Source organism: Diachasmimorpha longicaudata, chromosome 7, assembly GCF_034640455.1.
Source record: "Diachasmimorpha longicaudata isolate KC_UGA_2023 chromosome 7, iyDiaLong2, whole genome shotgun sequence".
In the NCBI taxonomy this organism is placed as follows: domain Eukaryota; kingdom Metazoa; phylum Arthropoda; class Insecta; order Hymenoptera; family Braconidae; genus Diachasmimorpha; species Diachasmimorpha longicaudata.
In genome coordinates this window covers 7,739,798-7,754,032 of record NC_087231.1, presented here as the reverse complement: position 1 = coordinate 7,754,032, position 14,235 = coordinate 7,739,798, and the positions used below count along the sequence as shown (strand labels likewise).

Genomic DNA, 14,235 nt, shown 5'->3' with positions numbered 1-14,235 from the left:
CAGTGACGTCAATTCTCAGAATCAACCAAATCACATAAATCTGTTCCTTCTGAATCGATTCAACTCCGTTCAATGAATACTTGATCAATGCATTAAGGAAGTCAAATAAATCAAGTTATTTCTAATACTTACAAGAATAGGCATCCAATTCATGTTGACACAGTAAGCCAGTCCCTTCAGCACAGACATGTGACTCCTCAAGATCAGCAAATTACGATCTTCGAAGTGAGCTTTATCAGTCCTCTCAACAATCACATTATCAAAGTAAAGGTGCTCATCAGTGACGTTCAGAATTGGCATTTTGGGCTGCCGTAATATCTGGTACTCATCTCTTCCAAAGACCTTTTCACAAATTTTTGAAACTTCATCCTTGTCATGTGGGCTTCTCAATCGACTACAATAAATGAGAGCGACACCTTCAAACAAGCATTTATCCAACGAAGAATTCGTCTTGTAAGAGTTAATTAATTCACACAGTCTCGTGATATCTCTTAGATTCAGCTCCCAAGGAGCACCATAATGCCCCCAGGTGTGTCCAGCTTGTGAGGAAACCTTCGAATTAAGCTCCACAATTTTGCGAACAAGGTCCTCTCCCAACTCTGGGAACTGGCATTGTGTGATTATATTCAGATCATCGTCAGACAAAGCATCGACGAAAACTTGAGTGAATCTGTTCAGAAAAGACTTTGGAAGTCCTCGTCGGGCTCCCCCTTGTCTCAGTGGATTCTGACAGCCAAATAACTTAGTTCCACGTTTAACAGTGAAGGTCTTCCCCAGCTCTGGAATGTAGACCTCGCCCCGATGATCAAGACAAGCGTTGAGGCCCTCCAGAACAGACTGTGACGCCAGATTCAGTTCATCAAGAAGTATCCAGTCTCCAGCTCGCAGAGCTCTCAAAAAAGGGCCATCTTTCCACGCAAATTGACCTCCCTTGCCCCCTTCTAGAGGCAAATCAGCTCCAAATAGGTCTGACACATCAGTCTGATCGCTCAAATTAATCCTCAACAACGAGTGTCCCGAGGCTTTCGCTATTGCTGATATTAAACTGGTCTTTCCAACTCCCGGACTTCCTTCCAACAACAGGGGTTTTTTCAATTGAAGGGCGCGTAATACCTTCAGAGCGTTTCCTCCTGTGGTTGGAGCTGTGAATGTAAAACCAATGTCGTCCAATTTGCCACTTGGGCCCACTGGAATGTAGAAAGGTGCCACACCAAAGAGTTCATCAGATTTCAGCTCAGGATCTGTTGCCATCATGTTTTCTTCTTGTGTCTCAAAGTTTTCTCGCGTCTGATGCCGTAGAAAGTTAATGGCCGTTATTCTGAATGACTCTAGTTTTTCGTAACTCTCGGTCCCAGTGACACCAGAGCCCAGGCTATCAATGTACGTTAGACAAGCTCCATGATAATAGGCCTCACTGGTGGATAGTGTAGAGGAAGAATTCATAAAATCAACCCAAGTCAGAACATCCCTGATGCTCACAGAGAAACGTTTGCCGACTTCAGAGGACTTTAACCAATCCAAGAAGATCATCATAGCTGTTGCAATTGTCTGATTGTCTACATGAGGACGTGAACGTAAATTATGCTCGACAATAAGTTGAAGATCAGAGTTGTCGGTGCAGCCCTCACACCAGATTTCCGTAAATCTATTCCTGAGTGCTGGAGACAGCTCTTTCTTTCCATAGTCTCCCCCTGGATTCATGGTTCCAACGAAGCAGAAGTCCTCATGAGCAGTAATGACGCTGTCCAGTTCATTTGACGTAGTATTGGAGTCTGTACTTTTTTCAGCAAGTAGAAGACTGCGTTCAGGCTCCAGCAATGAGTTCATCCTCTCCAGTACACTGTCATCAGCGAGAGAAATCTCATCAGCTAAGAAAATATCTCCAGCTCTCATGGCAGTTATCAGTGGACCATCTACCCACTCAAATAATTTCTGATTATCATCGCTGTGATCCCTTACCGGTCGCAGATTTCCCAGGAAGTCCGAGGACTCAGTGTGCATGTGACAATTGACACTCCACAAATGTTTATTCTTCATAGCAGCAGCTAACTGACAAACCGTGGTCTTCCCTCCACCAGTCTCTCCCACCAGCAGGACTGGTTCTTTAAACTGACAGGATTTGATCACCAGCACTGCCATTCTCCTCATGTGATACGTCCACACGATATGTTCAAATCCAGGAATTGTTTTATTTAGAATAGCTTCGAGGATTGGTTTGGTCACTGTCGAAGTTTTGTCACTAAGTGAAAAAAGATTCCCTGGGTCGACATCTCTCTTGAGGCGGTTCCTAATAACTTGTCTGATCTCTTCCGCTTCCTCAGGCTTTCTGATTTTGGCAGCCAGCACCAGATACCCCTCATCAGCCATATGCTGGCTCCAGTCATAGAATCCTTTTTCATTATTTTCAGCCAGTCTGAATCTCTCACCCCACCTGAACAAGTCCCGCAGAGTTATAAATCCATGTTTACCGGAGAAAGCTGCTGTACTCTTTCTCCTCATTTGTAGATCAGTCATAACGTCGATGATTTGCTTGCAGTATGACTCAGGCATTTGACAACGTTCATGAAGAATAACTTGTAGTTCAGCTGGTGGTATCTCATCGAAATGAAGCTCAACGAATCTGTTCCTGAAAGCCCTGGATAGCACTTTCCTTCCTCCATAAATACCTGGAGGATTCTGAGTAGCAAAAAGCATAAAATTGCTGTGGGCCTTGACTATTTGTTGTGTTTCTGGAATGAAGAGTTCCCTGTTGTCGTCGAGAACTCTATTGAGGGCCTCTAGTACATCGCTTGGAGCGAGATTCAACTCATCCAGGATTATCCAGTAGCCCTTCCTCATGGCTTCGACCAATACCCCTTCCTTGAAGACCAGCTTACCAGTCTCACTCGCGACGTAACTCCCAACGTACTCTTGGAGATCTGTGTGCTCGTGATTGTTAATACGAACACAGACATGACCAGACGCCTTCGCCAGGTAAGTGATCAAGCTAGTTTTACCCACTGATGTATCACCTTGAAGAAGAACTGGCATCTTTCCGATGGATACAACTCTCACAAGATCCTTGAGGTTTCGACGTACGGAACTCGTTAAAATGTAGTTCTCAGGAATCTCTGGCTCCAAGCTTCCTTTCACCACCCAGTAACCCTCGAAGTTGATGTAGTCTTCGTCCCTTCCACATTTTGGCTTTGGTATTGGAGCTCCCAACGTGCCTTTCATGGTTTTTTGATCCAAGATGGTTTGGGTAATCAGTCTGTGGACCACTGGATATGAATTCTGGTCCAACTGAGTCAAGAAGCTTAAGCAGAAGGCCTCATAGAGGGACCTTAAAACATTTCCACAAGGGTTCTTAGCAGCTACACTCAGGGCTCGACACAATGTTCTCAAGCTAAAATGTGGCTTGTGCCCAGTCCCATCATTCAACGATTGCATAGCTTCATTTCGCACAGTTAAGTACAATTTGACAATTGCTTCGACTTTGACTGAAGGTATATTCAAATCATCGAGATAAGAGCTCACAAGTAACTGAAGATCTGATCGTTCCGTCAATTCATCGACATAAAACTCAGTGAATCTGTTCCTCAACCCCACTGGCAGCTCCTTCTTGCCTACGTCTGTAGCTGGATTCATGCAGGCAAACATTGTGAAATCTGGGTGTCTCTTGACTGATTCATTATCCCCACGTTCCAAGAGAGAGATGGACCCTGAAGACCCCTCCAACAATCCCGAGAGACACTCCAGGGTTTCTGATGATGCTAGATTGATTTCATCAAGCAGAACCCAGTGTCCGTCCTGCAGGGCTTTCACTAAGCTCCCTTCGATAAACGCAAATGCCAGAGAGAGCTCTGCCTTCACCTGTGACTTCAGTTTCTGCAGTTTAGTCAGCAGTTTTTCCCATTTGATAAGCAATTCTGCATCTTGTTGGGAAATTGTCTTCGAACCCTCTTGAATTCGCTTCCTCGAGGAAGATGACGATGAATGTTTGCCGTTGAGTAGTCTTTCAATACCCGCTCTTGTGCTGTGGCTCATCAAACTCACCAAAGTCTTCCATTTGCCATCCCTGTAGCAAATAGCCACGTGATCCAAGAATTTTCTATTAGGCTCAATAGCGAAGAAGGATCTGAATAAAATTTCGAATTCTTCTCTTATAGGCGTTACCAATAATCTTATATCAACTGGTTTGTATCCTCCAAGGAGGTCAGCACTCTCACTCTGCTGATTCATGTTGATGACGATGAGTTTGTGGCCTGTTTTACGAGCCAGAAATTGAACCGAGCTAGTTTTACCAGTTCCTGTCTCACCAACGAGTAGCACAGGCTCCTTATGAGCTACACAACTAGTGATACGCTCAAGAAGTGAGGCCGAGGGCCTCGTAAATGAGAATTTCACTTTAGTATCATCCAATTGCACTGAACGCGCACTTTTACGATTGATTTTAGCTCTCCCTGCTCCGAATGTCTCAGGTTGGATAGAAATAGATGGTTTATGGGAATTAACAAAATACTCTGCTTTTGTGCTGATGATCCCCAGAGTATTACCGATAGACACAGCTAGTTCAAGTCTCAGAGCTACATCTGGTACTGAACAGCAAAAAATATCAATAGCATCTTGAAGAACTTTCAGAGCTGACTCTGGTGAGGAAACCTTGAAGTCGACGATAGCTCTAGTACACCACTTGATTAAATCCCTCGTAGATATCAGCCTTCCGGCAGCTCTGGAAAGATTTTCGCTTCCAGCCTCGTGATTACCACTCGAGAATAGGAGGAAAACATTAACAATCTTCGTAGCGATGGTCGAAAGAACTGGAAAAAGTGTCTGCACCACTGTGATTAATTCCTCCTTTGAAAGGGGCTCCATATGGACGCACAACCAATGGTTCTCCATCAAGCCAGATGCACCTGAGGATTGCTTGAAGGCCCCAGTCATCGTTGTGATGAGTCGCTGAGTGACAAACAGTTGAAATCCACTCTTAACGTAGACTGTATCACGATATCCAGGTACGGAGAGGCTTCCAGTCTCCATCAGACTGTTGAGAACACTGGCAACGTCCAAAGCTGCACTATCAATGTCCTCCAGCAGCAGCCACTTCCCAGATAAAACAGCCTGCGTCAGTACACCGGGCTGCCAGACGAATTCCCCAGGTATGTCAGTGCACCTGTACATCCCAAGGAGCATTTTCGAGTCTGTCTGATCCCCCAGTTGGACCTTGATGATGTCTGATTGTCCCCTGCCAGTTATTTGAGCCAGGTACTCTACGAGAGCTGACTTTCCACAGCCAACTGGGCCCTGAAGGCATACAGCCTGTCTTGATGCAACTGCCAGTGCCAGATTTCGTAGATTTGACTCCATCGAGGGAACTGTGATGAGACTCAGGGACGTTGGATCATTTTTCTTCAAGGCGGGTAACAAAACTCCGGCAATTGATACTAAATTAGTATCATCGAGGCACTCCTCAACTTCTTTCAGGTCGTAATCCTCTGTCAATAATACAGGTGAGTTGACGCGACTCCCAAGGGCAAATTTAGGCATGCTGTTTGCATAATGTGGGATCGATGATTTAATCCAGGACATTGTCCTCATCTCTGACATCTCCAGGACTATACCCAAGCATTTGATGACGATAAAACGAACTTCGTCATTTTTGTGATCCAAATACCGGTAAAAGTTTGACCAATTCCATTTGCGTTTAAAGTGAGGAGGAGATGCCAGAAGGATTTTGTAAGTTGCCTTAACAATGTCGTGGTCGGAAGGCTCTTTGGGTTTGTTAACGGGAGTGCATGCTTTTCTCTGTATTTTCGGACGCTTGTTGACAAACTTTGGGTTCTCCGTGACGGATTCAAAGGGCGCTGGGTGAGTCTCGAAGTACCGGAGGGTATAGCCCAAGACATCTGGGTGGTGGTTTAACCATTCACTCAAAAGGATACATTTTTTCTCATGGGGCAATGTTGATCTTTGTCTTGTGGACAATTCTGAGGGCTCGAGGGGTATTGTCATCGAAAGCATGATGGGAAAAAACTGGGGAAAATTGACGACAATGGTCGAACTAGCCTCGTTGATGAGACGATCAGATAAGAGCTCAAGTAGTTGTTGACGATCATTTTCGGTGAATTCCTGAAAATGTCCAGTAAAGGAATTAATTATTTGTGGATATTGGAATTGTTTTCCACAAATAGAAGCTCGAAGGGACGATATTCGAATGCAGAAAAATACTCACCGCCTTGTCGATGAAATTTCTAAATTGCTCGCATGTTTTCAGGTGGGAATTGTTCTCGATATATTTGGCGAAATTGTCACGTAACATCTTTGAAAATTCGTATAGCACTGCGAAAAATTCATTTATTTAGGTTTATATTGTTTAACTGTAGGTGAGGCAAAGATTTATCCACACTTTATAGCCGGAAACGATTAAAAGGTTATGGCAAGCCGATACACGTGCGTTGTGTTGTGGAACGTGTTTAGATAAGGACCGGCTGTGTAAAGGCGGTCTGCGAGCGCCCCCCAGTGACTAAAAACAATGGCCCCCTCATGAGTGCTACATGAACTACTCTCATTCGTGTGCATTTGTCAGATTTGTCTACTCCTATTTACGTGTGATTGCCGATTTGTTGGCTATCGTTCAACATTGATAATGATTTTTTAACTTTGTATAGATAATAGATTGGAATGAGAAAAATGAATCTTCTCGAAATTTGTTTCAGAAAAAGGCGCAAAAGCAAATTGATGTTTTTTTTCAGACACTCCAACACAACTCTATAACAAATCCTCCAAATTTAGTATTACTCTATCGCAAAATGGTATTTCGCGAATGCAACGTCTATTCAGATAACATACAAATATCTCTCAAAGAAAACGTTTTTATTGCTAAATTGTCAACCCTGATAGATGATAAAAAACTCATGGAGCCTCAAATTGGCCCCGATTTGGCCAACATTGGGCAGGCTCCGGCCAATGTGGCACCAGTTTTTATCTCCTATCAGGATAATTGAGATTTGGTGAATTAGAAACATTGTTTACCTCATGAAATATGTTTCTTGCAAAAAAAACGCCATCAACGGTACCTCCATAGCGGCCATATTGAAACCAATAACAGCACCGCCATCTGTATTGGTACGTTCAAGTACTTTAAAATGTTTAAGAAGGTATTATTGATATATTTCTCGGCTTTCAATGTTTTTCCGATTTTATGGGAATTGATCAGATTAATGTAAAAAAATATCGCTTTTAGTTTTATCGTTATTCGATAATTCATGGAGTTTCAGAATTGTAGACAATTTTTGTACATTTCTGATAACGTTTGATGGATTTTTGAAGTGTGGTGCAAATGTAAAAACCATTGTTCTGTGGCAATAAAATTCTGTGAGTGGTTAAATAATAATATTACTTGGAAATGCTGAATTGTTTATGTCAACCTTAGTAATCATTTCAAAAATGGGCCTCAAGTTGAGATAAAAACCGATCCAAGTGGAAATCCAAAGCTTAAATTAAAGGCATCACAAATTTTCCAGCTACAAGTAGCAATTAGTCTCACAATCACTCCTCGCTCTCACCAAAAACTCTCACTGGCATTAAAAGTGAAAAATATTCATCGAAAATTTCAAAAAGTACATTTATTCTCATCATTTTTATTCTCCCCATTCATTTAAAATGTTTTTTTGTTTTGGTAACTAGACTCCTCAATACTCATTCCCCCAATAATATTTACGAAATCATATGTTTTTTGAACTCCGCAGTAACACGTTTCCCAATGGCAACCTTCAAATAGCAAGGAACCTCCAAGTTACAACTAATATAAACATGTTTTCCAGACAACGCCGTAAGTCTAGAAGCAAGAGATAGTGACCATTCCTGCTCCGCAAGCCCGGTAAGTCTGACAGCCACTGGAAGGTTGTCGTATGCCGAGAGGAACGCATAGATAAGCCCATCCATACGCTCGTTCTCAGACTGTCCAATGTAAACATAGAAGCTGTCCTCCATCTTCATGATTTGGCATGTGTAAGCAAACTGTTCAACTATCTCAGTATAGTCGTGAAATGTGAAACTTGACTCCAGAAGTTCAACGTCAACATCGTCCTTGTCAGGTGATGACATTTTCATTGAATAGTTATCTGCAACCAAAGAAACAAAACAAATCAACTGTTTAGTTGAAACTGTCCAAGGGGGTGAACACTCAATCATTCGAATGATTGCATATCATAAAAAATACGAACTCATATTTCTTTATACTTTAATAACAAATGGACTGTAGATTGAGTTTTACGTTGTATGGGATAGCGGAAATAAAAATCAAATGAATTCGATTCCCCCCTCAATTTTCTTCACTCTAAAATAGCACATAAATTGATAACAAATCACTAGCATCAAAAAATGAATACCTTTGATATAATTACATCAATGATTAACCTCTTTTCAGGAAAATTGGCTGGAAATATCAACACACAAAAAGAACACGCACGTTCAACAGATGTCTCTATCCACTCCTCCCACCTTGAAAAAATTCTAGTCAAATCCTTGACAATGACATCAACAAACTGATGTCATCGTGCCCAGCTCCCTAAACAATTATTCACAGCAGCCGACAAGGCACCCTCTTTGACCTTTGATCGTCACCGAATCAACTCGAAATATAATTTAAACCAGCGATCAGTCCGAAATTAAAAAATCTCATGCCACAGTAGTGAAAAAAACGAAAGTAGAAAGAGACAGAGATATTACTCTGAAGCGGCAAAGGTAGAAAGGTTGGGACAGACGGTTCAGAAAATCCGTGATTCCAGTGTAGAGGACCCCTCTTTCGTTCAGTGCACTGCGCAAGCGCCATCAGCTCTTCTGGTTAGAGTATCCATTTTGATCACATGTGAGTATCTTGAGCTGTTGCTGATTTTTGTGAATATTATACTGTGATAATATACTATTAACACCGGATACATTCCTAAAATTAACAGTGTACACATACGGTCGTATTAATTGGCTAAAAAGTGCTTGATTTACCGAGGTATTAGCAGTATAATTAAAAGGCGACTGTGACGATGACAAACGGTACCTGATGGCAATGTGGCTGGCGCCTCGTTTCGCGCCATCTTTCCACATTTTTGCATCAAATACGGCATTCAATTGTTTAAATAAATTATTAGATTGTGGCCCTGATGTTATTTCTCATATTCAAACAATGTTTTGCTCATTATCCATGATTTTTCTTGCACTGGAGTCTCGAATACTCCCATCGCTACCCATTCTTGGTTAGTTCGTCTGTGTGCTCCCGTGTCTCGAGCCGCACCAGCATTATGGCCTTTTTCTTTTATTTCCTCCTTATTTTTCATTATCCAATCCCTTTAAGGCCAGCCTTTGGACCCGGCCATTGACTCAAACCTCGTTGGAATTCGTTGAATTTTTTAGGACCTTATACGGGAAAATTATTGGTTAGTGAGACAGAATTTTGTCGGGATTATTGCTGGAATATGCCACATGGCTTCGGTATCCCCGGAGCCATCGTCACAGTCATCCGCAGCTTTTCGCTACATTTTACGTATACCACAGTTGGCGAAATGTCTTTTTTATTATTTTTGTTTGTCAGTTTTGTCTTATTTTTTTTGTAGATTTTCTCGGTGCTTGACTGTTTTTTCGTGTCTTATTTTGGCAATTGGAAGCATTTATCTTGCCACGAGGCACTACCATTTTCTTACCTTGGTCTTGAGAATTATTGACGTTTGAGATGAATTTATGTCGGAGCTAAATTATTTGAGAGATTTGCATGATGAACTCTGGGATTTTCGAAATTAGTTCCAGAAATTTGAGGCAATTGACGGGGAATGGGTGGAAGAGTCAACGGGTTTATCTGAGGAGGCGTGTAATTTTAGATTTTGCAGTCCCTAAACGTCATGAAGTTATCTCATAATTAAAATGTTTATAATTATATTATTGAGATAAGTCGATTGAAGAAAATCTAATATTTTTATTGTTGGTGAATGGGTTGGGAGAGCACACAAAATCTTGAATACTTCATCTGTCGCGTTAATGAATCAGAAATCTGATAATTGATATATTTTGTATCAGATAATGTACAAGAAAGGATTTCTGATCAGAAGTGGGGTCTGATGACTTTGGGGAAATTTCCGGAGTCGCATTGAATTAATCGGGCAAAGAATATCAGTAAGAAATAATATTGCCATTTTGATTTTCAATCGGTGTGATTATTAATCAACCTGATTAATAGTCTAGAAAACCGTGCTCAATTGCTACATCCGCCCAGGTTCATTTAATAAGTTACTAGTAAATATTCAAAAGATATAAATGAAAAATCAATACAATCTGATTTCTGTGATTCTTGGAATGTTGTGCCCTTAATTTTATAGATAAGAAATATTTATATATACATATGTGTGGAATTAAATCGCCCTGAGGAGAGTATTGAACTCTCAATCGATGGTATTAAATGCAAATGAGTTTTTTAATTTATATCTTCTACACAATTATCAGTATTAGGAATGACAACCGCACAATACCAAAAGAAAATAGGGTTTTTAATTTCTATCATTTATTTATATTTATTTATTATTATCTCACAATTAAAAATTAATTTCAATTTCTTATTCGTTCTTTTGAAAAAAATGATGAAAACGATAAGTTCCATAAAGACGTGAAGTGTAAATGGATTTTCTTATTTATACCTTCTTCATAACGATTACCCTCGGCTGCAAAATTAATCTTAACATCCTCTTGTATATTTTAATCTAATAATTGAATACCGATTGTGATAAATGAAAAGTACTTTTAATAAATTACAGAAAATCAGTAAAACCCAACAATGGCAGATATTGAGGATACTCACTTCGAGACCGGTGATTCCGGTGCATCAGTGACCTATCCCATGCAGTGTTCAGCACTGCGTAAAAATGGATTTGTCATGTTGAAATCACGACCATGTAAAATTGTTGAGATGTCAACATCAAAAACTGGTAAACACGGCCATGCCAAGGTACATCTCGTTGGTATTGATATCTTTACATCGAAGAAATACGAAGATATCTGTCCCTCCACACACAACATGGATGTACCCTTCGTTAAGCGAGAAGACTATCAGGTAGATTATTTTTTTATCCGTTGCAAAATTCGTCATTTAAGAGTTTAAAGTTACATTTTAATTTTTTTGTTCTTCCCAGCTGACAGACATATCTGACGATGGTTACTTGTGCCTGATGGCCGACAACGGTGACCTCCGTGAGGATCTCAAGGTCCCTGATGGTGAATTAGGTGCTCAGCTCCGTGCCGACTATGAAGCTGGAAAAGACATACTCGTAAATACTTTATTATTTCTAAATCTGTAAAGCAAAGGGTAATGAGAAACTTGAGGTTACAATTTGTGCAGACAATATGCCTCAGCAGCAAATAATTCATACTTAGCCTCTTGTAAATGCTGACGTCATTCGGTAATTCAAAATACCACTTGTAAAATAGAATATTCTGCTGAAACGGTCTAAGCATTTTTCTATCAAGACTTTTAAAAAAACTTTGCAAACTTCTCTTACCAATTTAACTTTTACAGTATAACAGACCTCTACATCATGTCTATAATTCATTATCTTTTATTTTCAGTGCACTGTTCTAAAAGCCTGTAACGAAGAAGTGGTAATTGCCATCAAAACCAACACTGCCCTCGACAAATAATTGTGTTCAGTTAAAGCCGTACACAACCTCACCCGCTTAGCCAATCGACACCTCAATCATTGGTAAACTGAAAAAAAAGAAGAAATAATAACGAAAAAAAAAAAATAAAGAAAACAACTTTGAATAACGAACCAATAGTTCCAACCAACATCAAATCTCAGCAGTGGTTAAAAGGGAGAATAAAACAACTTTTAATTAAAGTATAAAACAACACCTGAATCATTTACCAAAAAAACAACAACATACGCTAATTGGGTAATAATTAATATCCGAATGAACATGTGCTTAACAAAGTTTCTAAGCAGTGTAAGTAATAAGTTGGCTGGATCGACATTTACGATGGACAGTCTGAGCTAGGAGAATGCGAAGCGCAAAACAAATACACATTTACACACATGTTGTTTGTTATATAAGAGACTAGGGCGACAGAAACAATTTTTTCATCAAAAAAAGGGTTGATTGAAAATAAAACTTGGACAAGCCTTCAAAAAAAATCTCTTTTTTTTACATTTTTGTTTTCCATTGGTTTTGCTTCATTTCATCTTAACTGAGAGCAGTATATTGTACCCACAATAGCTGCACAATGATTTATGACGGAAATCAATAGAGGCGAAGATCACAGAATTGCTCCTGCAAATGTTTTTTTTCGCGATGAGGAAAAGAGCATTTTTTCAGGGAACATGCCATTCTGCTAGATCATATACATGAATTCCATCTGAACGCTGACTAGAGTAAAAGAAACAAATGAATATTATCTGGATAATTGATAGTTATAATTTTTGATTTTATCTTTAGTTGGGAATGTTAAGTACCTATTTTATCCAAAAAGAAACTTTCATCTTTATACTTTTTACTATTTTTTAATTAACTCACTTTTCCGTTGAGTATTTCTCAGCCTCTTGGCCTATAATTACATTTAGTGACTCTTGAATTTTGATGAATAAAGCTTATTCGGGGCCGAATAAAACTAGGCTGTTAGGAATTTGATGAGAAACATCTCTCTTTACTGATTATTTGACATCCACTTGATTAATTATGAATACGATGAAAATCAATGAACATTTACAAACGTGTCACATTGCCTTCTCTCTCGTATCAAGTGAAACGAATGAACGGTTTTTGAATAAAACAATATAGAGATACCTGAACCCATATCGGGTAGAAGGGGACATAAGACTGGGTGTTAAAGGCTGGCACAAGTTTCTCTCCAAAAATTGGAAATGGAAAATTCAAATTTTCAAAATACTTTTAATACAGAATTCTTCGTGTTACCTCACGTTCCTTTTCTTTTTCTATTTCTCAATAATTGCAAGTGGAAATGTAGATGAACTTGGAGAGAGGACCAAGTGAAAAATTAAAATTCAAATGAACAATAAAAGAAAACAACATGAATACCTGCAGCGTACATTGCGAATCATTAGAATTATTTCTTTTCATTTTTCCCGATCGATATCCTCAGTTTAATTTGTCAATCATATTCAGAGTTCAAAGTCACACAGCCTGAAATATTGAAAAAAATTATATAGATAAATACAAGAAAAATACGAAAAAAATGGAATAAAAATACGAAATATATATGTATGCGTGGATATAATTAGACCTGTCACAGAAAGGTACTACGAAAATTTTGAAAAATACGAAGAAAAAAATGAAATAAAACGCTTTCTAAGAATACTAATCTCCATGAATTCAATTCGATAGAATCCCACATTGTTAATTACTTTCATTCATCTTTCGAACTGAAGAATTGTCCGAATCATCTCGGAGGCAATTTTCGGATCTATATTATAGCAAAAGCAACAGAGAAGACATTCCAAAAATCATCTCTTCCTTTTATCATCCAGCGTTATCAGGACAATGCTGTGAAGTAAACTTAAATTCACTTGATCAGTGATCGAAGCTGGAGGTGAATAATCTAGAGCATTGAATTAAAATATGAGCGGTCTCCGAATAAGGATAAGTAAAACTCCGGTCCTTTGATGTATGACAATAAAAAATTCATAAACTCCCTTCGCTTCATGAAGAAAAACATTAATTATTCAGCACTAATTACCAGGCAGCCCACCATTGAGAATTCCATACATTCATTTGAACAAATAATAGAAATATTCCTCGTCCAAGTAAATGGATAATTCAGGAGTCATTACATCTATAAAGATGAAAGAAAAATAGCAGCGACATTCGATTGACATTAGATTACTTTATAAATCTTTATCTACATTATGTTTTTTACATGGTAAGTGAAAACACATTTGACTCTTAATTATTGTAAGATAAAAATTTTTAACAAGTGATAGTTTTTTTCTTCTCAATTGAATATTATGTATATTTAAATTGTTCAGTGAGGGAAAAATGATAATTGATAATGCAAAATATCAGTCTCCAGCGCCTATGGTTTTGAATCGATTATGCCAAATCACAGTGTCATTTATCTCGTAGATGCATCGAACACAAAAATACTGAAAGTTCTAATAATTAATTAACAGCAAGAAACGACATGGAAAAACCCAAGGCACCTTTTAAGGAGTTCCTTAAGAGGATGTTTTGATTAGAAGTTTTTTATCAAATGCTATTGATTTT

The 14,235-nt window shown here is 39.1% G+C and overlaps 3 protein-coding genes across 6 annotated transcripts in view; 1 reads left to right on the top strand and 2 right to left on the bottom strand.

The window, feature by feature from the left end:
• The window catches only part of LOC135164851 (midasin-like), a 62,273-nt gene extending 54,824 nt beyond the window's left edge, over positions 1–7,449 (bottom strand). Inside the window, exons 1-3 of one of the 2 annotated variants that reach the window (XM_064125563.1) lie at positions 7,012–7,449; positions 6,212–6,318; positions 133–6,108 (exon numbers count right to left, since the gene is read on the bottom strand). In XM_064125563.1, coding sequence (XP_063981633.1) covers positions 133–6,108; positions 6,212–6,298 — 6,063 coding nt within the window. In that variant the 5' untranslated portion in view covers positions 6,299–6,318; positions 7,012–7,449. Of the gene's footprint in view, positions 1–132; positions 6,109–6,211; positions 6,319–6,385; positions 6,402–7,011 lie in introns of those variants that run through there. The other variant, XM_064125562.1, reaches the window with a different exon arrangement.
• Positions 7,450–7,584: 135 nt separating this feature from the next.
• Positions 7,585–8,511, bottom strand: LOC135164869 (uncharacterized). 2 transcript variants are annotated; one of them, XM_064125620.1, is made up of 2 exons: positions 8,370–8,511; positions 7,585–8,102 (listed from the first exon to the last, which is right to left on the bottom strand). In XM_064125620.1, the coding sequence occupies exon 2, from the start codon at positions 8,089–8,091 to the stop codon at positions 7,696–7,698; it is 396 nt and encodes a 131-aa protein (XP_063981690.1). In that variant the 5' UTR covers positions 8,092–8,102; positions 8,370–8,511; the 3' UTR covers positions 7,585–7,695. The 2 variants fall into 2 exon arrangements, with proteins under 2 accessions (XP_063981690.1, XP_063981689.1); XM_064125619.1 differs by lacking the exon at positions 8,370–8,511 and adding an exon at positions 8,205–8,316.
• A 196-nt stretch (positions 8,512–8,707) lies between these two features.
• Eef5 (eukaryotic translation elongation factor 5) lies at positions 8,708–13,333 on the top strand. 2 transcript variants are annotated; one of them, XM_064125617.1, is made up of 4 exons: positions 8,708–8,848; positions 10,776–11,071; positions 11,151–11,285; positions 11,584–13,333. In XM_064125617.1, exons 2-4 carry the CDS (start codon positions 10,796–10,798, stop codon positions 11,653–11,655), a joined length of 483 nt encoding a protein of 160 aa, XP_063981687.1. In that variant the 5' UTR covers positions 8,708–8,848; positions 10,776–10,795; the 3' UTR covers positions 11,656–13,333. The 2 variants fall into 2 exon arrangements, with proteins under 2 accessions (XP_063981687.1, XP_063981688.1); XM_064125618.1 differs by having other exon boundaries at positions 8,846–8,986.
• Positions 13,334–14,235: the final 902 nt, after the last annotated feature.

Excerpts from the sequence above, each read along its gene's own strand:
- Eef5 (XM_064125617.1), top strand. The coding sequence starts at position 10,796 with ATGGCAGATATTGAGGATACTCACTTCGAGACCGGTGATTCCGGTGCA. Across the intron at positions 11,072-11,150 it reads TTAAGCGAGAAGACTATCAG|CTGACAGACATATCTGACGA; the intron begins GTAGATTATTTT and ends TGTTCTTCCCAG. Across the intron at positions 11,286-11,583 it reads AAGCTGGAAAAGACATACTC|TGCACTGTTCTAAAAGCCTG; the intron begins GTAAATACTTTA and ends TTTTATTTTCAG.